We start from the raw sequence: 21,784 nt of genomic DNA, 5'->3' as shown, positions 1-21,784 counted from the left end.
TGTGGAGGAGTGGGCCAAAATCCCTCCTGCAGTGTGTGCTAACCTGGTGAAAAACTACAAGAAACGTTTGACCTCTGTAATTGCAAACAAAGGCTACTGTACAAAATATTAACATTGATTTTCTCAGGTGTTCAAATACTTATTTGCAGCTGTATCATACAAATAAATAGTTAAAAAATCATACATTGTGATTTCTGGATTTTTTTTTTTTTTTTGATTATGTCTCTCACAGTGGACATGCACCTACGATGACAATTTCAGACCCCTCCATGATTTCTAAGTGGGAGAACTTGCAAAATAGCAGCGTGTTCAAATACTTATTTTCCTCACTGTATGTACACTGAGGAGTGTTAATTTAACAAGGGATTTTGCTGTGTACTGATGGATTCTCATGTTTAGAAAAGCTCTGAGGATCAAGAGTCTTCAGGAGTCTTCAGAAGATCTGGGATCAACGGTCTGTGTGAAAGAGAGCGAGAGATCGGTCATGTGATCATCAGTGATAGAGTATCTGACTTTGACGTCTCACTTACTGTGAGTGTGTCGTACAGGTCAGAGGTCGTGGACTTGAGCTCAAGAGCTGTATATGTGTCTTCATTGGGATCAGAGATCTACAGGAGAGACAGAAGGTCTTACATCACAAAATATCACAATCAAAATAATAAATATACATTTTTAAAAATATGATCAATGATAAACATACATAATTTTATGAAAACACTATCAAAAAAGTTCCCTGACAATGTTCAAAGTAAAGGGCTTTTTCATATGTTCGTAATTTTAACAGTAAAAAAATGTAAAAAAGCAACGGAAAAGACATGTTAATTGCTTAACAGAGATACCCTTACTACGCTGTAAAACCTGATGAGTTAGTTCAACTCAAACCGTTTGAGGAAACCGATTGCCTTAAATCATTTAAGTTTATTAACTCAAACAATTTATATTTGAATACCATGGTCATTGAACCAGGTTTTGGTTCTTTTGGCAGTGTGGGCAGGTGCAAATCCTGCTGGAAAATGAAGTCAGCATCTCCATAAAGCTTGTCTGCTGAAGGAAGCATGAAGTGCTCTGAAAATGTCCTGGTAGACGGCTGTGTTGAGTGGACAGCACAGTGGACCAACACCTTTACCGTAAAAAATACGCTAGAAACATGTGTTTTACAGCATTGAACTAAAGTTTACAGTAAAATACTGCCTGCTGTGGTTGCCTGTAATTTAAAATAAAATATTGTATTACAATCCAATTTGTCATAAAAGTTATTACTGAGAATTAGAAGAGGTTCAGAAGTTGATGTTTTATTGAAAATAATCAAGTTTTAAGTCACCATTATGGCAATCAGTGTGTGCTGGCTCTTGACCCTTGACTTTCTAAAGTCAGAATTTCTCTGACACTTTTAACTGTGTGTTTATGAAACACATTCGTTATGACATGAAAATCAGAGAGAAAATGTGATCAGGTGTTGATGGTTATTTATCATGACTGCCGCTAGCGTAGCTAGCGAAAGCGGTCATATAGGGATTGTCAAAGTTTTTTTTTTTTTTTTTTTTTTTGTCACCTTACTGAATTTTTCGTCAACGATACCAGGGACACCGAAGCACCGGGGAACATGAAATTTGGTGGGCATGTAGCCCCACTAGACTTCTAAGGAAAAATTTCGTTTGGTCCCCGGGGGCCACTCCCCCCTCGCGCTGGGCCCCCCCAAACCCCAAAAAATGCAGTTTTTCCTAAATAACTACCTGAACCGTGGCACCGAGGATGAAGAAATTTTTATGGTATGTTGGTCTACTAGACTTTTACAGAAAAAATTCGTTTGGTCCCCGGGGGCCACTCCCCCCCCCCCCACGCTGGGGCCCCCATAAATTTTTTGTCAACGATACCAGGGACACCGAAGCACCGGGGAACATGAAATTTGGTGGGCATGTAGCCCCACTACACTTCTACGGAAAAATTTCGTTTGGTCCCCGGGGGCCACTCCCCCCCCCCCCCCCCGCGCTGGGCCCCCCCAAACCCCAAAAAATGCAGTTTTTCCTAAATAACTACCTGAACCGTGGCACCGAGGATGTTGGTCTACTAGACTTTTACGGAAAAATTTTGTTTGCTCCCCGGGGGCCACTTCCCCCCCCCTGCGCTGGGGCCTCTGTAAATTTTTCGTCAACGATACCAGGGACACCGAAACACTGGGGAACATGACATTTGGTGGGCATGTAGCCCCACTAGACTTCTACGGAAAAATTTCGTTTGGTCCCCGGGGGCCACTCCCCCTCCCCACACCCACCCCCCCCACCCCGTGCTGGGCCCCCCAAACCCAAAAAAATGCAGTTTTTCCTAAATAACTACCTGAACCGTGGCACAGAGGATGAAGAAATTTTTATGGTATGTTGCTCTTAAGGGGCCACATCAACCTAGCCCATAATCACTCATTTGTGATTTGCGCCCCTCCCATAAAAAATTAAAATGCAATATTATTCTGCTTTAATTGCCCCTATCTTCAGTGGAGATGTTCAGAACTGCACCATATTTCATGTGTATGATTAACTTGACATCCTCTGGGGGTATCCTCTGCTAAGTTTTGTAGAATTTCATCCATGGGGGGGTATAAAATAAATTCATTTATGTGCACATTTAGTGACTGTACACTCATCGGCCTGTAGATGGTGCTATTGAGCGAAGGGTTGCTGGTTTAGGATGATACTGTCACACACACACATGCAGGAATACAAACAAATGCAAGCATGCACACACACTGACATCCACACGCACAGACACACACCCATACACACACATACAAATCCACATGCACAGACACACACACACAAACACACACGCGCACACATGTACGCACACATACATACACGCACAGACACACACACACACACACACACACACACAGACACACACATACACAAACACACACACATACACACACACACACACACACACAGACAGACATGCACATACTATTACTTTTTTTAGGTATATACATAAACACGCAATACAGCCAAATTACTCCACGTCATTTATTTTTGTGGAAAGCCAGTGCAGGCCTGAGCGGCGGTCATATTTTGTACCGCGATGCGGTACATCTAGTTGATGCTGACATAATCGTCATGTAGTGGCTTTATCTCATAAAGAGTTTTTTCTTTCATTACGTTTATTACTAATATATTTCTCGTTTTTGAGTGTAATAGTTCTTTCTGTGTCACTACCGCATGCGAGCCAGCAGTGACAAAGAAGAACTTTAAAAACACATGGTGTATAAAAAAGGTTTGAAAAGTATGATGTAAACCAACACATGAGTTAATGAGTTAAATCAGGTGTGTTTGATTAGGGAAGCGAATAAAATGTGCAGTGTTGGAGGTCCTTCAGGAGCAGGATCGAATGTAGACCAACACAGACATCAAGAATCAGCGTATGAATCTCAACAACGGTGACAATCAACAAAATAATCAAATAAAACTCTGAACATCACAAAACCAGCTACGAAAAAGTTGCAACAAAAACAACTGCAAAAATAAAAGCAGATAGTAATAATAAAAGAAAATCCAGCATAATTTATTCATGCTGCAATGCATGCTGGGATATATTGATGAGTTTTGATTGAATGCTCCCATCATGCACTGCACTTTCATCATCACCGTTGTTGAGATTCTGAGTGTGTCTGAAAGATACAGTAGTTAAAACCTTTATTGTACACAATGTTTTAAAATTCTTTAGATTCTCACAACACTGATGGATCACATGCTGTAGAATCATAGAGCTACTACAGTCAATAATATAAAATTATTAATGTGAAAAACTTTTCCATTCAACTGAAGCGTTAAAGTGCACAGAAGTGTGAGCGTTTGCTGCGGTAACGAAAAATGGCGAAAACATCCTTCATCTGAGATGATTCCCGAATAAATACTTTACTCCATGTTTCATGTAAGCAAAAGCTATATAAAATTAACAAAATAACATTAATTTCTTCAAAGTTTGGTCTTGATGTGGATTTTATAGTTTATGCAGTTTTTCTCACTTTGCTTTCTCCTAATTTGAGCATATATCTGAAACTAATTTGAGCCACAACACAGAGATTAGACCATGTGTTTTTGACCAGATAAAATATAAATCAATGAGAAATGATTGCACGTGATTGAAGTAATCTCTGATTGATCATGTATCTTGTACAAAACCCTTAATGGCTTGAGTCATCATAAATTTAACAGTAAATTATAATTAAAGGGGTGGTAAAATGCCCTTTTCACAAGATGTAAAATATATCTATGATGTCCCAAGCACAAAACGCACTGTTTTGTGCTTGGCCCTTTAAATGCAAATGAGCTGCTGCAGAGGGCAGGGTTTCAAGAGCTCATGTGTGTTAGCAGCTGCTATTACCTCACGCAGACACACCAAAATGACAGAAACTGTTCTGCCTTTAAAGTTAATACGGAGTCAGACAAAGATGGAGAGACTCAAGAAGAAGTGACAACATGTAGAATGCAACTCTAATGCATTCAGTCTCTGAATGGTTAGTTGATGAATTTATGTTGCTGACATTTAACATTAGTTTTTCTCTGGCTGCTCCAACTCTGTGCTTATAGAGCATATGTGTTGTGGCAAGAGAAACTATGATTTGGGCTGTTTCCTGAAAACATCGCAAGCCTAATTTGATCGTATAGACAATTTGTTGCAGTTGGTCTGCAATCAAGTAAAGTTTAAGATGCTTTTGGAAATTCAGCCCTGGTATTGTTTCAATGATGAAATTACTAGTGACCTGATTTAATGATGTCATCCAGCATTATAAACTAGTTATCTAATGTTTTATTAATTTTTCACTACAGTAGCTACTTCCAACAATATTTTAAAGATCTGAAGAATTTAAAATCACACACTGACATTAAGAATCTACATATGAATCTCAACAATGGTGACAATCAAACAAATACTTAATGTTGCAATGCATGATGGGAGCCACCAATCAGAACGCATCAATGGCTGACATCATGCATTGCAGCATGAATAAATTATGCAGCTGAATTGTCCTGTAATTTTCATTGTTTTTTCTGTTTGCTTTTATTTTGCTATTGTTTTGTTCTGACTTTAGTAGCTTGTTTTGTGATGTTTATAGTTGATCTGTTTGTCACTAATTTGTTTTTTGTCTCCATTGTTGAGATTCATATGCTGATTCTTGATGTCTGTGTGTTTAAACACAGTAACTCTTTTGCACAAAGTATTTTCAAAATTTTTTGATATTGCTGTTGGATCTCAAACTGTAGAATCTCAGAGTTACAATCACCAATACTAAAACAAGACATCAAGCATATAGTCAAAAATTTAGACTCTGAATGACATCAGTGAATCAGGACATTACATGATAATGTTTTTATCATCAAAACATATTGTGAGCAGGTCATATTTTCTCTTGCAATAACAAATGTGCTTTATAAACACAGAGTTGTAGCAACCAGAGAAAAACATATATTAAAAAGTGAAAAGGGTCAAGAGCCCAACTAAAGCAAACACTGACCACCATAATGGTGACTTGAAAAGACAAATTCCATAAAATATTACTATCTAAACTTCTGTTGAATCTCAAGAACTTTTGTCGATGTATGACATAGGGCTGGGCGATATATCGCACGATATTGTTATGCGCATCTCATCAGTAAAGCCGGTTCCCTTGATTACTAGTAAATCACCATCACCTGCTTTCAGATGGAGCGGTGTTAAATTAACACTCCTGGGGCTGTGAGTGTATATGAGTCCACACTCAAGAGTGTAAAGTGTTAAAATAAGAGTGTTAAATTAACACTCAAGAGTGTTAAAGTTAATGAGATAATTAAGAGATTAATTAAGTGATTATTGAGCATTATTAAAGACACCTGATGTTAGCAAGCAGAATCACTGAAGGAGAAAATCACAAATTGTAAGTTACCATTAAGGTGATGGGTGTTTGCTTTAGTTGGGCTCTAGACCATTACATGTTTACTTTAACTTTTACTGTTGTTTGACTGTTGTTATTGATTTAAAACAGTTAAATGAACAAAGTAAAGTGTGATCTGATAGTGTTGGTTATGTTTTGACATATAATTCATATTCAAATTTATTTGACATTATAATAACATTATAATGTTTTAACATACACTTATAATTCAAAATATTTAATAAACATTTTTCTGATCAATAGACATTCACATAAATTAATTTAAAACACAGACATCAATAATCAGCCTGTGAATCTCAACAATGGTGACAATAATAAAGCATGTTGCAGTGGCTGCCACCAATCACAACTCATTAATGGCTCCCATCATGCATTGCGGTATGAATAAATTATGATCTGAATTGTCTATGTAATTTACTTTTCCTAATTGAATATTCTGCTCCTCACCATTGGTGAGATGCATAGACTGAATCTTGACATCTGTGTGTGCCTAAAAGAATGATTTTTTTTAAACAACTTTTAAGAAATCCTTTATATTATATAAAAAAAATTCTGGGCATTTATGCAGATTCACTAACCAACAACAAAAATCGAAGTCAGAAAGAAGGATTTTAATGAGTTCAGTGATCAAGTTCAAATGATGATTGTCATAACATAATCAACATCATCAGATCACTTTATTCTTTGTTCAACTGGTGATTATAATTCAGAAACAACAGACAAACAAAATCTAAAGTTAATAATATATGGGCCTAGAGCCCAACTAAAGCAACCATTGATCGTCATAACGGTAACTTACAATTTGAGATTTTCTCCTTCAGTGATTCTGCTTGTTAACATCAGGTGTCTTCAATAATGTTCAATCATCACAAAATTAATCACTTAATTATATCTCATTAACTTCAACACTCTTGAGTGTGGACTCATACACTCCCAGGAGCGATAATTTAACACTGGAGTTTTTGCTGTGTACAGAGCCGTAGTTAACTGACAAGCTGAGCCATATCGCATTAATTATCGCTGGCGATACGTCCGCGATATTAGTGCGATATGGCTCAGCTTGTCAGTTAACTACGGCTGTTTGTAGTAAATGCCGCTCCATCTGAAAGCAGGTGATGGTGATTTACTACTAATCAAGGAACCGGCTTTACTGATGAGATGCGCATAACAATATCGCGATTTAAAGCGCCCAGCTCTAAGACCAAAGAGCCCAACTACAGCAAACACTGACCTCTACAATGGTGACCAAACTCTTCAAACAAACTTCAACATGTAAACCTCTTAAACATAATTTCTAAACATCGAAACTTCCCGCTATAACTGTCTAAGAATGTTAGGGGGGATAATGTTCTATCAATGTCATCACTAAACATGTTTGAAATGTTTATAGAGAGTGTTATCCTACCTTTTAGGAGAACATTCTGGTTACAAAAATAAAATTAACTACAGAAAATATTACAAGAACATAACATAATGCTCTCAAAACATTCATAGAACAATAACATTTCTAGCTGGGATGAGCTCATATTGTGGTCATAGTTTGAGCACACAGAGGTTACACAGAGGTTGTGAGGTTACACTTTTAGAACACTGTGAACTCAGATTGCAGACGTTGTGACCACATGGTGACATCACTGTGAGATCATAGTGTTGACTGGGTTGTTTATTAATAAACAAATATATATATATATATATATATATATATATATATATATATATATATATATATATATATATATATATATATATATATATATATTATTATTAATCTTTTTTTTATAATTATTATTTTTTTTTTTTATAATCAAAATCTCTCTTTTTTTTCTCGCGACACCTATTTAACTTGGCACGAAGTTCTAAAAAACTGTCAGTGAAGTCCCGATATGCAAATTTGTTTAAATTCATACCTACATAATCACCTTGACCAAATTTGTACTTTTTTTTACATTGAATCTTGAAAAAAATATATACCGACGCCTATTTTCTTTCTTTTTTGGCTGTTACGGCAAACCAAAATATTTTTAAGGATGGCCTGAGCAAGAGTATATCGGGAAGATAAAGGAGAAGGAGTAAAAGGAGTCTTATCTAGAAGACTTTAACAAACATGAGCACGAAAAAAAATTCATACGTTGATTATTGATATCTGTGTTTGTGATCAAACAGTAATGATTCGTGCTCATGTTTGTTAAAGTCTTCTAACTGATTGTTATAATATTGCTGGACCTCACGCTGCAGTAACACAGGGTTTGTGATGAGAATATATTAATGGTACAACACAATTGTTAGATTCAAAAGACATCAGTGAATCAGTCTATTTCATGATGATTATAAAACCATCAACAGGTAACCATCATCACCTGATCTCATTTCACTTTAGCTTTCTTTGCTGCTGCAAATGTGTATGACAAACACTCTGTCAAAGCGGCCAAAGAAGACAAAAGATATAATAAGAGTTAAGAGCCCAACTAATGGAAACACTATTCACTGTAATGGTGACTTTAAATGAAACACATTATAGTTAAACCTCTGTTAATTCTCAATAAAAAACTTCTGTAGACGTCTGACAGAAATAAAGTCAGTCTGGTTAGAAATAAGTGAAGCTGGTAATGCTGTTTGTGGAGTTGTTTAATCCTCCAGTTCTGGCTTATTTCTTTGCTCTTGGCTGAGATGTGGCATTGCTATGGCCTGCTTGTGGCCCAGATCTGGCAAACAGGAGTGGCCCACCCAAGTGCCGTAAGTCCATGCTGCATGTGGGCCAGATCATCTTTCCGCGTGTGCCAGATGTGGGCCGGATCTGGGCCGTCACAATGTTGCTATGTGGGTGGTTACTGCTGGATTGGGAAGGTTTGAATCCTGTCACTTTGTACATTTACAGTCTGAAACACAGATAACGGCTAATCGATTCATTCTCTGCTTTTGTGAAGTCATGTTTAGATGATTTACCTGTTTCACTGTGCAATCTTCAGATTTAACACTCCTTCGTTTCTTTCTGTTATAATGAAAGACATTAGCAGCATATGGATTTATTTTATGGATTTATTTTAAAGATTACTAATAATCAAACACAAATTAGCCATTTCCTACATTAGACCAAAAGTGAATTTATACAATCAATTATTGAGCTCACATTATAAACAGTATGATGATGATGATGATGATGATGATGATGAATAATCCTCCAGATGCCGCTGTGATCACAATCACATTCCCACCAGCACCATGATGAACTGAAAGAGGAAGATCATCATGATTAACTCTCCAAACTGATGAATGATGTGAAGATACAGGAGTGTGTTAATAAAAGCTTCACCTGTGACAGTTACAGCGTCTGATCTCTGAGATCCATGTTGATTGTGAGCCTGACAGTAGAAGCGTCCACTCTGTAGTGCACTGAAACTCTGTCCAGATCCAACAGCTGAGGTTTCATTCTCCTTAAACCAGCTGAAGTTCAGAGCAGGAGGGTTTGAGTCACTGATGCAGTTCAGAGTCACTGAATCTCCCTCCACTATTACACCAGATCCATTTATCAACACTGAGACGCTCCTGGGTGGATCTAAAACAGAGACATATTGATATCATTAACAATCATATTAAACTTGACATCACAGATGTGTTGAGGATTTAATGTCAGTTACTGAACCATCATTAACTCACACATGATGTTTAAAGTCACAGTATCAGAGTATTTCTCTCCATGTTTATTGATGGACTTGCACTTGTATTCTCCACTGTCATCAGAGCTGATCTTTGAGATGCTGTAGATTCTTCCAGATCCTACAATCGTTCCTCCTTTAAACCAGCTGATTTCTGCAGGAGGGTTTGAGTCATTGATGCAGTTCAGAGTCACTGAATCTCCCTCCACTATTACACCAGATGGACTGATGGAGATCACAGGTTTCACTGGAGGATATACAGATGTCAGGTAAAAGTATTTATCAGAGACGGCTGGTGGAAAATGTTCTAGGAAAGGCTGCAGTTGGTTATTATTGGACAATTTCAGCAAACATTGCAGTTTAATTTTTCACGGTTTAATGCTCAAAGTTAAAGAAAAAGTTGAAACAAAAAAAGTTTACAAGGAAAAACTATTAAGACTTGAATTTAAGAGGCTTGAAACATTTGAAATACAGACAAATGTTTTACATATTTCTGGATTAAGATATTATTTAAAAAAATATTAAAAAACAAGATTTTATTTACTTTACAATTAATGTATATAGCACAACTGCCTAAACTGAGTAAAAAAAAATATTTTTTATATATAACTATAATTTTGATGCCATCCTCAATAAGTATATAAGCCATAATAAATGTGTTTTAAAAACTCACTGTTACAGCAGTCAGAGAGAGATGAATGGTAAGAAGTCAAGGGACAAGAGACCAACTAAAGCAAATACTGATCTCCATCATGGTGACAACAAACTTTATTATTAACTAAATCTCTGTTAATTCTCAACAAGAACTTTTGTACATGTATGAAAGAAATAATCGTAAACTGGTTTGTAAACTGGTTTCACACTCAGTGTTACTGGAAGTCAGTTTTAGTTCTTGTGTTTCTCTTTTTTTCTGTTCTTGTTTCTCTGTCCTTCAGTGATTCTGCTTATCAGGTGTTCATCAGTGTCTCAATTCACTCACTTCTTTTCATTCACTCTGTCAAGTGGACTATATTAGTGAACTAATGTAGGGAACAGTGGTATAGCGTGTGATTGGGAAAACAGCCTCTGAGTGTCGACTTTGAGCAATGTTAATTCACAGTATATTCCTGTAGGCTAGTGTTGTTTTCTATGGTATATTACTGTTTTAATGGAATATGGTATAATATTGTCAGAATTTGGCAGAGGTGGGAAATCCAGGGCCCAAAGAGTAAAAGTCCTTGCCATATGTTTATTCCACCCATAATCTCAGTCAGCTGATTTCACTAATTAGTTCTCTCTCCTGCTGAATTAGCAAATCCAGGTGATTGGAACAAAATACTGAGGAGGACTTTTACTTTCTGAACCTGGACTTTACACCTCTGCATAGCAATGCCACATGTCAGCCAAGAGCAAAGAAATAAACCAGAACTGGACCTAATCGTAGCCAAAATAATATGTGTATATTAAAGTCCCCATGAAATCAAAATTGACCCTATTTACTTTGTTAGCGCATATTACTAGTCTTGTGGTGAACAATTAATCCGTGCAAGAAAATATAAAAAAAAAATAATAATTTACCATGGTAATCTTTAATCAAAATCTGAAAATGCCCCTCCCCTCTGCATTGGAGGACCTTCTCTGATGACGTAGGTTTGAGGAATTGGTTTTGGCAACGCTTAACCACTCCCCTCAAACCGTTAGTCTGCTATGAGCAGAGATGGAGAGGAGGAGCGCTAGAGTAAAACCCTGCCCTCTGTTCAATATTCCGTTTCACTGGGAAATACGTCATAACACTGGAGAAAAGTCGTTTGCAACTTCCGGTTCACGGGGACTTTAAATATGGAGTAATTTCAGACACAGCCTCAGATGAAATCAACTGAAGAGAAAAGAAGACATTAAATCTGCACAGCAAAATCCCCAGTGTTAAATTAACACTCCTCAGTGTTCATATGTGTCCACACTACAGGGTGTTAAAATTAACACTGAAGCATTGTTGAAGTTAATGAGATAATTAAGTTAACACTGAAGCAGTGTTGAAGTTAATGCGATAATTAAGTGATTAATTAAGTGATGATTGGCCATTGGTGTTGACACCTGATGATAACAAGCAGACTCACTGAAGGAAAGAGAAACAAGAACATAAAAAAGAGAAAGACAAGAACTACTGACTTTGAACCATTATTGCATTTATTATTTTACCAGTTTGACTTTATTTCTGTCATACATCTACACACGTTCTTGTTTAGATTTAAAGCAGCACTCAGTAGCTTCAGGATTTCTTCGCTGTATTCTCGCTTTTTGCTCGCAGGTTTCTCTCTAGAGCTCCCCCCACAGCTTCGGAATAGATATTTGACAACACTGTTGTAAAAACTCGTTGGTGATTCTCAGACACCAGAGGCTAGCAGATCAACGACATCAAAGCAGATGGGACATTCTTTAAAACGTCTTCTTCCTTTGGGTTCGGACAGCGTGAGGGAGCGCAATAATGACAGTATTTGAGCAGATTTCTTTTGGCCGTAAAGCAATTGTTTATATCGCAAGACCTGATATCACGCGATACTTCCTGCCGCGGCTGCCGGCGGCCCGCCGTCTCAAAGTTGCAAGTGCGAATTTTCCGCTCACGCGCACCAGGGGGGTGCGAAACGACCACCATTCAACCCGAAATAAGTAATATAACCATTCCAATGACTCCGAAGCTGTTCAGTTAAGGTAAAAAAGTTACTTAGTTCACCTTTAACAGACGTTTAGATGGTAATGTTTTATGGAATGTTTCGTTTCATGTCACCATTATGGTGGTCAGTGTTTGCTTTAGTTGGGCTCTTCACCCTTTACTTTTTAACATTAGTATTTCTCTGGCTGCTCCAACTCTGTGTTTATAAAGCATATGTGATGTGGCAAGAGAAACTATGATTTGGGCTGTGTTTCTTGAAAACATCGCAAGCCTAATTTGATCGTATAGACCATATGTTGCAGTTGGTCTGCAATCAAGTTAAGTTTAAAGGGATAGTTCAGGATTTTAGACATGAATCTCTATAGCTTCCACATAAGCAGTGTGGTGCATTGACCATGACTTACCCCCGACAGCGTCCTGTGCGCCGAGCTCCGGTCCAGTTTTGGTCAAGATGAAATTAGTCCGGCAAGTTTGCTGGGGTCACGGCAATAAAGCTTTTTTCTTCTCAAATCAATATGTGTTCAAAAGAGTGATATATTTGCAGCACAAAACCGCTGTCTATGGAGAGGTCAGACCTCGTAATGGCTTGGCACTATTTTCTTCCCCGTCATATCACTGCGCGATGCCGCTACCTACAGCCAGCTGGGAGCCACGCACGTGTCACTTTGTTTACAGCTCGTAAAGAAAACGATAACATGTCTGACTACAGCAGCGACGATGACAACATTGACTTCGACACACAGCCAAAAGGATATCTTTACGAACCTGAATACACAGATGACGAGTTACGCCAGATGGAGTTAGAAAGGACAGAAAGAGAGAGGATGGACAGAGCCAAAGTCGCCTCAGAGCAACATCTGCCACAGGAAATCTTTGAAATGTGTGAGGAGAAAGCGCCACATCTTTGTTTGTACAGTCCGGATAGTCTCAAGTCCGCACCATTTTCTACAAAGCTTGTACAAACTGATCGCTCTTGGTGAGTAGCTATGTTAGCTCGTTCGTGTAGCTGTTCTGAGGACGTAAACACTGCTGTAAACACTGCCGAACAATTGAAAAAGTGGTGTGCGCCCGCGCAGCTCGCAGCTGGCTGTAGGTAGCGGCAGCGCGCAGTGATATGACATGGGAGAAAATAGTGCCAAGCCATTACGAGGTCTGACCTCTCCATAGACAACGTTTTAGTGACGCAAATATATCACTCTTTTGAACACATATTGATTTGAGAAGAAAAAAGCTTTATTGCCGTGACCCCAGCAATCTTGCCGGACTAATTTCATCTTGACCAAAACTGGACCGGAGCTCGGCTCACAGGACGCTGTCGGGGGTAAGTCATGGTCAATGCACCACACTGCTTATGGGGAAGCTATAGAGATTGTCTAAAATCCTGAACTATCCCTTTAAGATGCTTTTGGAAATGCAGCCCTGGTTATGTTTCAATGATGAAATTACTAGTGACCTGATTCAATGATGTCACCCAGCATTATAAGCTGATTATCTAATTGTTTTATTAATTTTTCACTACAGTAGTTACTTCCAGCAATATTTTAAAGATCTGAAGGATTTAAAATCACACACTGAAATCAAGAATCTACATATGAATCTCAACAATGGTGACAATCAAACAAATGCTTAATGTTGCAGTGCATGATGGGAGCCACCAATCAGAACGCATCAGTGGCTGACATCATGCATTGCAGCATGAATAAATTATGCAGCTGAATTGTCCTGTAATGTTCATTGTTTTTCTGTTTGCTTTTATTTTGCTATTGTTTTGTTCTGACTTTAGTAGCTTGTTTTGTGATGTTCAGAGTTGATCTGTTTGTCACTAGTTTGTTTATTGTCACCATTGTTGAGATTCATATGCTGATTCTTGATGTCTGTGCGTTTAAACACAATAACTTCTTTGCTCAAAGTATTTTCAAAATGTTTCATATTGCTGTTGGATCTCAAACTGTAGAATCTCAGAGCTACAATCACCAATACTAAAACAAGACATCAAGCATATAGTCAAAGATTTAGACTCTGAATGACATCAGTGAATCAGGACACTACATGATGATAATGTCATTATCATCAAAACATATTGTGAGCAGGTCATGTTTTCTCTTGCAGTAACAAATGTGCTTTATAAACACAGAGTTGTAGCAACCAGAGAAAAACTAATATTAAAAAATGAAAAGAGTCAAGATCCCAACTAAAGCAAACACTGACCACCAAAATGGTAACTTGAAAAGAAAACTTCCATAAAACATTACCGTCTAAACTTCTGTTGAATCTCAAGAACTTTTGTCGATGTATGACAGAAATAAAGTCAAACTGGTAATAAGTGCAACTTATTAAGTGTAATGACTCGAAGTCAGTTGTAGTTCTTGTGTTTCTCTTTTTTCTGTTATTGTTTTTTCTCTTTCCGTCAATGATTCTGCATATTAACATCAGGTGTCACCACTAATGGCCAATCATCACTTAATTAATCACTTAATTATTGCATTAACTTCAACACTGCTTCATAATAATAATAATTTGTTACATTTATATAGCGCTTTTTCTGAGACCTCAAAGCGCTTTACATAGATGGGGGAATCTCCTCATCCACCACCAATGTGCAGCATCCACTTGGATGATGCGACGGCAGCCATATTGCGCCAGAATGCCCACCACACACCAGCTTACTGGTGGAGAGGAGACAGTGATGAAGCCAATCAGTATATGGGGATGATTAGGAGGCCATGATGGACAGGGGCCAAGGGGCAAATTTGGCCAGGATGCCGGGGTTACATCCCCACTCTTTTTCGAGGAACATCCTGGGATTTTTAATGACCACAGAGAGTCAGGACCTTGGTTTAACGTCTCTTCTGAAGGACGGTGCTCTTTTTGGCAGTATAGTGTCCCCATCACTACACTGGGGCATTAGGACCCACACAGACCACAGGGTGAGCACCCCCTGCTGGCCTCACTAACACCTCTTCCAGCAGCAACCTGGTTTTTCTCAGGAGGTCTCCCATCCAGGTACTGACCAGGCTCAGCCCTGCTTAGCTTCAGTGGGCAACCAGTCTTGGGCTACAGGGTCATATGGCTGCTGGTGTTCAGTGTTAACTTAATTATCTCATTAACTTCAACACTGCTTCAGTGTTAATTTTAACACTCTGTAGTGTGGACACAGATAAACACTGAGGAGTGTTAATTTAACACTGGGGATTTTGCTGTGTGTGAAGATCTCAGCAGAGGAGGATTAAACAACTCCACAAACAGCATTACCAGCTTCACTTATTACTAACCAGACTGACTTTATTTCTGTCAGACGTCTACAAAAGTTTTATTGAAAAAAATCTAGCATTTCCCCACGTTTTACCACTGATTTTTAGTGACAGTCGATGACAGTTTCCCCCTCTCCCCTCTTCCCTCCCCCCTCTCCCCTCTCCTCTCCTCTATCCTCTCTCCTCTCCCCTCTCCCCTCTCCTCTCCCCTCTCCTCTCCCCCCTCTCCTCTCCTCTCTCCTCTATCCTCTCCCCTCTCTCCTCTCCCCTCTTCCCTCCCCCCTCTCCCCTCTCCTCTCTCCTCTCCTCTCTCCTCTCTCCTCTCCCATCTCCCCTCTCCTCTCCTCTCTCCTCTCTCCTCTCCCCTCTCCCCTCTCCTCTCTCCTTTCTCCTCTCTCCTCTCCCCTCTCCCCTCTCCTCTCCCCTCTCCTCTCTCCTCTCCCCTCTCCTCTCCTCTCCTCTCCTCTCCTCTCCTCTCCTCTCTCTCCTCTCCCCTCTCCTCTCCCCTCTCCTCTCCCCTCTCCCCTCTCCTCTCCTCTCTCCTCTATCCTCTCCCCTCTTCCCTCTCCTCTCTCCTCTCTCCTCTCCCATCTCCCCTCTCCTCTCCCCTCTCCTCTCCTCTCTCCTCTCTCCTCTCTCCTCTCTCCTCTCCCCTCTCCCCTCTCCTCTCTCCTTTCTCCTTTCTCCTCTCTCCTCTCCCCTCTCCCCTCTCCTCTCCCCTCTCCCCTCTCCCCTCTCCTCTCCTCTCTCCTCTCTCCTCTCCCCTCTCCCCTACCATGCCATACCACACCCTCTCCCCTCCCTTCTTCTCACAGCCACCACGCCCATTTAAGTTGCATTTTTCAAAAGATTGTGAGCTAGACTTGAGCTGAAAGAGGGGGGTTTCATGACCCTTTAAAAAGATGAAATAAAAATCAGTACGATTTGAGCGCAGTAGCAAACTTTTCCACTAGATGACATCACTCTTCGATTTCCATATATGGATTTAGTGATCTTAAAGGGTCATTTCACCCGTGGAGACATGAATGTGTATTGAAAGTGGGTCATTTATGTAGAAGAAATGTGAAATTATTTTTGAATTTGGAGCTTTCTAGACTGAGAAAAGCCAGAAAATGTATTTTTGGCTTATGTGGATGAAAGACAACAACTCCCAGAATGCACTTGCTTCGCTGCCCTACAAGGCCACTCCCAAGCCACGCCTACCGGTAAGACAGCGCAGTTGAGAACAAAAACATCAAGGCAAGGCTAGGCTACGAGTGAGTCTCCGTGACGAGTTTGCCCAAAATGTCCGGGATTCGGCTTTTGCGTTCTACAGTCGCCATTCATCATGTTTACTGTGGCGAGCAGGACGAGGCTGAGGGGCGCGGGAGAACGGAGCGAGGCCGGTGGCGTGATTACTGACGACCGACACCTGTGAGGCACTGTTCTCGTATCTCGCACGGAGGAGCAGGTAGCAGCTATTTTCTTAGCAATGGTAAAACACACATCAACCTATCACGCCACCGGCCTCGCGTCTTTCAACCGATCACACAACCGGCCTCGCGTCTTTCTCCCGCGGCGCTAGCCTCGTCCTGCTCCCTGTATTACTGTGATTACTGATAAGCGCGCCTGTGAGATGCACCGGTCTCATGGGCTATCTCTCACGGAGGTGCGGGTATTTTCTTAGCAATGTTAAAACGCAAATCAACCGATCACTTGTTTAGCATTCATGTAAACATTACATTAAGATTCACCAATCGGGGTGAATTCAGTTAGATTGAAACAAAAGGTGAGCATGTAAACAATGGATGGCGACCGCAGAAAGCAAAAGCTGAATCCCGGACATTTTTGTCGATCTCGACGGCCGGACATGTCCGGGAAATAGAGTATGGTAACCCCTACTACTCAGCTTTCTTCGTCCATGTTTTCTGCAGGTTTCTGCCGTTGAAATCAAACGCACTCGCACTGATCTGTGATAGGTCTGTTAGCGCATTAGGTCCAACCCCCTATGGGCGGGTTTGAAAGGGTGGATCTAGTACTTGTAGTCTTAACAGAAATCCCCCCCCTCTTACACTTCCTCCTACAATGACGCAAAATGACGATTTTTGCGTCATTGTAGGAGGAAGTGTAAAGAGGTAAATACAGATTTCTCTCGTCTCGGGGGAAAATGAAAAAATGTTGCATGACCATTCAATAGTATGACTGGGTTTCTAACAATGCAAAGCTTAATGCAAATGGGTGAAGTGTCCCTTTAACTACAGTCTGAACGCTTTCAAATGCTATATAGTTTGTCAAGATTACTTTAGGTTTAGACTAAGATATTATCATTATAAATGTATAATGTATAATGACAAGTGTCCCACGGACGTCGGGGAGTGGCAGTCTTAAAAATTGTGGTTAAAACATTGTTATAAATCATAAATTCATTTATTTATTCTTTGTAATGTTTGAAAGTCAATCTGTACTCACACATGACATTGAGCTGAACAGCAGGAGAGCTGTGAGTGTGTCCGTCTACAGCACAGCTATATCTGCCTGAATCCTCTCTTCTGACTGACTGCAGCAGGAGTTCATTGTTTCTGTCTCTTCTCTCAGTTAATGGCTGTGAGTTTCTGTACCAGATGAATGTTGCTCTGTCAGTCAGAGCGCAGCTGCTTTTACATCTCAGAGTGACTGAATCTCCCTCTGTCACTCTCTCAGGAGACTCCACCTGAAGATCTGAACACAACACACACATTATATCTAGTGCTGCACAGTAAAAAGTCCAGTGTTAAATTAACTCTCCTGGGAGTTTATATGGCTCCAGAGTCAGTGTTAAAATATGAGTGTTAAATTAACACTCAAGAGTGTTAAAGGTAATGAGCTCATTAAGTGATTCATTGAGTGATAATTGACCAATATTGAAGACACCTGATGTTAGCAAGCAGAATCACCAAAGGAGAAAATCTATTTTTTAAGACACCGTTATGGAGATCAGTGTTTGCTTTAGTTGGGCTCTTGACCCATAAAGCTTTAACTTTAAATTTTGTTTTACTGTTGTATCTGAGTTATAACTCTCAGATGAACAAAGAGAAAAGGTGGTCAGGTGGTGTTGGTTATGATTTGATAATCATAAATTGACCTGAATATCAACTCTCATTTAGAGAGTAAGATTTACCTTGTTGATTACAGCAGCCTGTGATTCTACAGCAAATGATTTTTATCATTATCAATATAATCCAAAATATTTCTTAAAAATTGTTATTATAAAAATACTTAGAAAATTACTTTATTTAGACACACTGACATCAAGAATCAGCCTGTGAATCTCAACAATGGTGACAATAATAAAGCATGTTGCAGTGCATTCTGGGTGCCACCAATCAAAACTCATCCATGGCTCCCATCATGCATTGCGGTATGAATAAATTATGATCTGAATTGTCTTACTAATTTCCTTTTCCTAATTGAATATCTGTTTGTCACCATAGTTGAGATTCATACACTGATTCTTGATGTCTGTGTGTGCCTAAAAGAGAGATTTTGTTTTATCAGAACAACTTTTAAGAAATCCTTTAGACTAGTTAGAAAAAAAAATATCTAATGCTGTAGAATCACAGTGATGCTGTGATCAACAATATATCAGAGTTTAGACTCTAAATGAGATCAGTGATTCAGGTCAAATTATGATTATGTCAAAACATAACCAACAAAACCTGATCAACTTTCTCTTTGTTCATCTGAGATTTATAACTCAGATACAACAGGCAAAGACAATCTAATGTTTACAGTTTATGGGTCAAGAGCCCAACTAAAGAAAACACTGATCTACATAACGGTGTCTTAAAAAAAATGATTTTCTCCTTCAGTGATTCTGCTTGTTAACATCAGGTGTCTTCAATAATGCTCAATCATCACTCAATTAATCACTTAATGAGCTCATTAACTTTAACACTCTTGAGTGTTAATTTAACACTCATATTTTAACACTGACTATGGAGCCATATAAACTCCCAGGAGAGTTAATTTAACACTGGACTTTTTGCTGTGTGCTGTCATACAACATAATTATTCAACATAATGCACAGAAGAAGAGATGAACCTCACCAAAGTCACCTGTGACAGTAAGAGTCACTCCTGGATAACCAGTCCATTTCATATCTTTATCAGTGATGAATCTGAAATAGTACTTGTATTCATCCTTCCGTGTCACATGACTCAGTCTTATGTTGCAGTTCTGCTGTTTATCTCCCAGATACTGAAGCCTCTGACTGTATTCAGGGTCCTCAGACAGATCTGGAGACTCATAACCCCACCACGTTAGAATTGGGCCTTTTGTCCAGAACACTTTCATGATCTGATGTCCAGTAGGATATGTATAAGTGCATCTCATTATCACTGTTGAGTCCTTTAGTGCACAGATGTGTGAAGGACTGTAGCTCACACTCCAATCAGCACTAGAAACCCCTGAAACACAGAATTCGAGAAACTGTAAATGTTGTTTTATCTGTTATATTGGGCCATGAAAACATGCACTGTTAGACCTTACCGTTTTTTTTTTACAGTAAAATATTGGCAACACTGTTGCCAGTAATTTACTGTTAATTGTACAGTTCTTTACTGTAATTTACAGTATATTACTGTAAAAGTGCACTAAAACTCGAGTTAACTAATTTCACTTGCAGAAACCGACTACATTAAATTGACCAACTGTCATTTAAATGTATTAAAGGGACACTTCACCCATTTGCATTAAGCTTTGCATTGTTAGAAACCCAGTCATACTATTGAATGGTCATGCAACATTTTTTCATTTTCCCCCGAGACGAGAGAAATCTGTATTTACCTCTTTACACTTCCTCCTACAATGACGCAAAAATCGTCATTTTGCGTCATTGTAGGAGGAAGTGTAAGAGGGGGGGATTTCTGTTAAGACTACAAGCACTAGATCCACCCTTTCAAACCCGCCCATAGGGGGTTGGACCTAATGCGCTAACAGACCTATCACAGATCAGTGCGAGTGCGTTTGATTTCAACGGCAGAAACCTGCAGAAAACAGGGACGAAGAAAGCTGAGTAGTAGGGGTTACCATACTCTATTTCCCAGACATGTTCGGCCGTCGAGATCGACAAAAATGTCCGGGATTCAGCTATTGCTTTCTGCGGTCGCCATCCATTGATTACATGCTCACCTTTTGTTTCAATCTAACTGAATTCACCCCGATTGGTGAATCTGAATGTAATGTTTACATGAATGCTCGGTTGATTTGCGTTTTAACATTGCTAAGAAAATACCCGCACCTCCGTGAGAGATAGCCCATATGAGACCGGTGCATCTCACAGGCGCGCTCATCAGTAATCACAGTAATACAGGGAGCAGGACGAGGCTAGCGCCGCGGGAGAAAGACGCGAGGCCGGTGGCGTGATCGGTTTATATGTGTTTTACCATTGCTAAGAAAATACCTGCTCCTCCGTGCGAGATACGAGAACAGTGCCTCACAGGTATCGGTCGTCAGTAATCACGCCACCGGCCTCGCGCCGTTCTCCCGCGGCCCTCAGCCTCGTCCTGCTCGCCACAGTAAACATGATGAATGGCGACTGTAGAACGCAAAAGCCGAATCCCGGACATTTTGGGCAAACTCGTCACGGAGACTCACTCGTAGCCTAGCCTTGCCTTGATGTTTTTGTTTTCAATTGCGCTGTCTTACCGGTAGGCGTGGCTTGGGAGTGGCCTTGTAGGGCAGCGAAGCAAGTGCATTCTGGGAGTTGTTGTCTTTCATCCACATAAGCCAAAAATACATTTTCTGGCTTTTCTCAGTCTAGAAAGCTCCAAATTCAAAAATAATTTCACATTTCTTCTACATAAATGACCCACTTTCAATACACATTCATGTCTCCACGGGTGAAATGACCCTTTAACTAAAATGTATAAAGCATTACTAATATGAGCAAAGTATTACTGTGCACTTATTTCATTCACACAACAAAACTTTTGTAAATAAAGAGTTTTCCACTGGACCAGCAACTACACAGTCACTGCCTGTTAAATAAAGCAACATGCAGCAAATCATCAATGTTTGTAGATCTTCTCCTGGACTGAAGCACAGGCTCTACTCTTCTGCACAATGGTGACCCAAAAAACAAGATGTTACAGTAAACTACTGCCAACAGTGTTCCAGTATAAACCTGTTTTATAACTTACAGTTTATTACTGTAAAATACATTTTGTGGGTGTGACTTTTTTTTATCTTACACTGTTAACTAGGGCTGTGCGCTATATATTTCGTGACATTGTTATGCGCATCTCGTCAGTAAAGCCGGTTCCTTGATTAGTAGTAAATCGCAATCGTGAA

At 39.6% G+C, this 21,784-nt stretch overlaps 1 protein-coding gene across 1 annotated transcript; it reads right to left on the bottom strand.

Annotated features, from left to right (window-relative positions):
• Window positions 1-423: 423 nt before the first annotated feature.
• Window positions 424-19,893, bottom strand: LOC308687946 (B-cell receptor CD22-like; the record flags this gene model as incomplete). The annotated part of the gene is made up of 8 exons (XM_081360764.1): window positions 19,540-19,893; window positions 17,923-18,171; window positions 9,575-9,820; window positions 9,231-9,473; window positions 9,048-9,147; window positions 8,864-8,909; window positions 531-608; window positions 424-456 (listed from the first exon to the last, which is right to left on the bottom strand). Exons 1-8 carry the CDS (start codon window positions 19,823-19,825, stop codon window positions 424-426), a joined length of 1,281 nt encoding a protein of 426 aa, XP_081216890.1. The 5' UTR covers window positions 19,826-19,893.
• Window positions 19,894-21,784: the final 1,891 nt, after the last annotated feature.

This window comes from Scardinius erythrophthalmus (assembly GCF_964197995.2).
Source record: "Scardinius erythrophthalmus genome assembly, chromosome: 3".
NCBI lineage: Eukaryota > Metazoa > Chordata > Actinopteri > Cypriniformes > Leuciscidae > Scardinius > Scardinius erythrophthalmus.
Note: the sequence above shows the minus strand (reverse complement) of the source record. Positions and strands in the feature narration are given on the sequence as shown.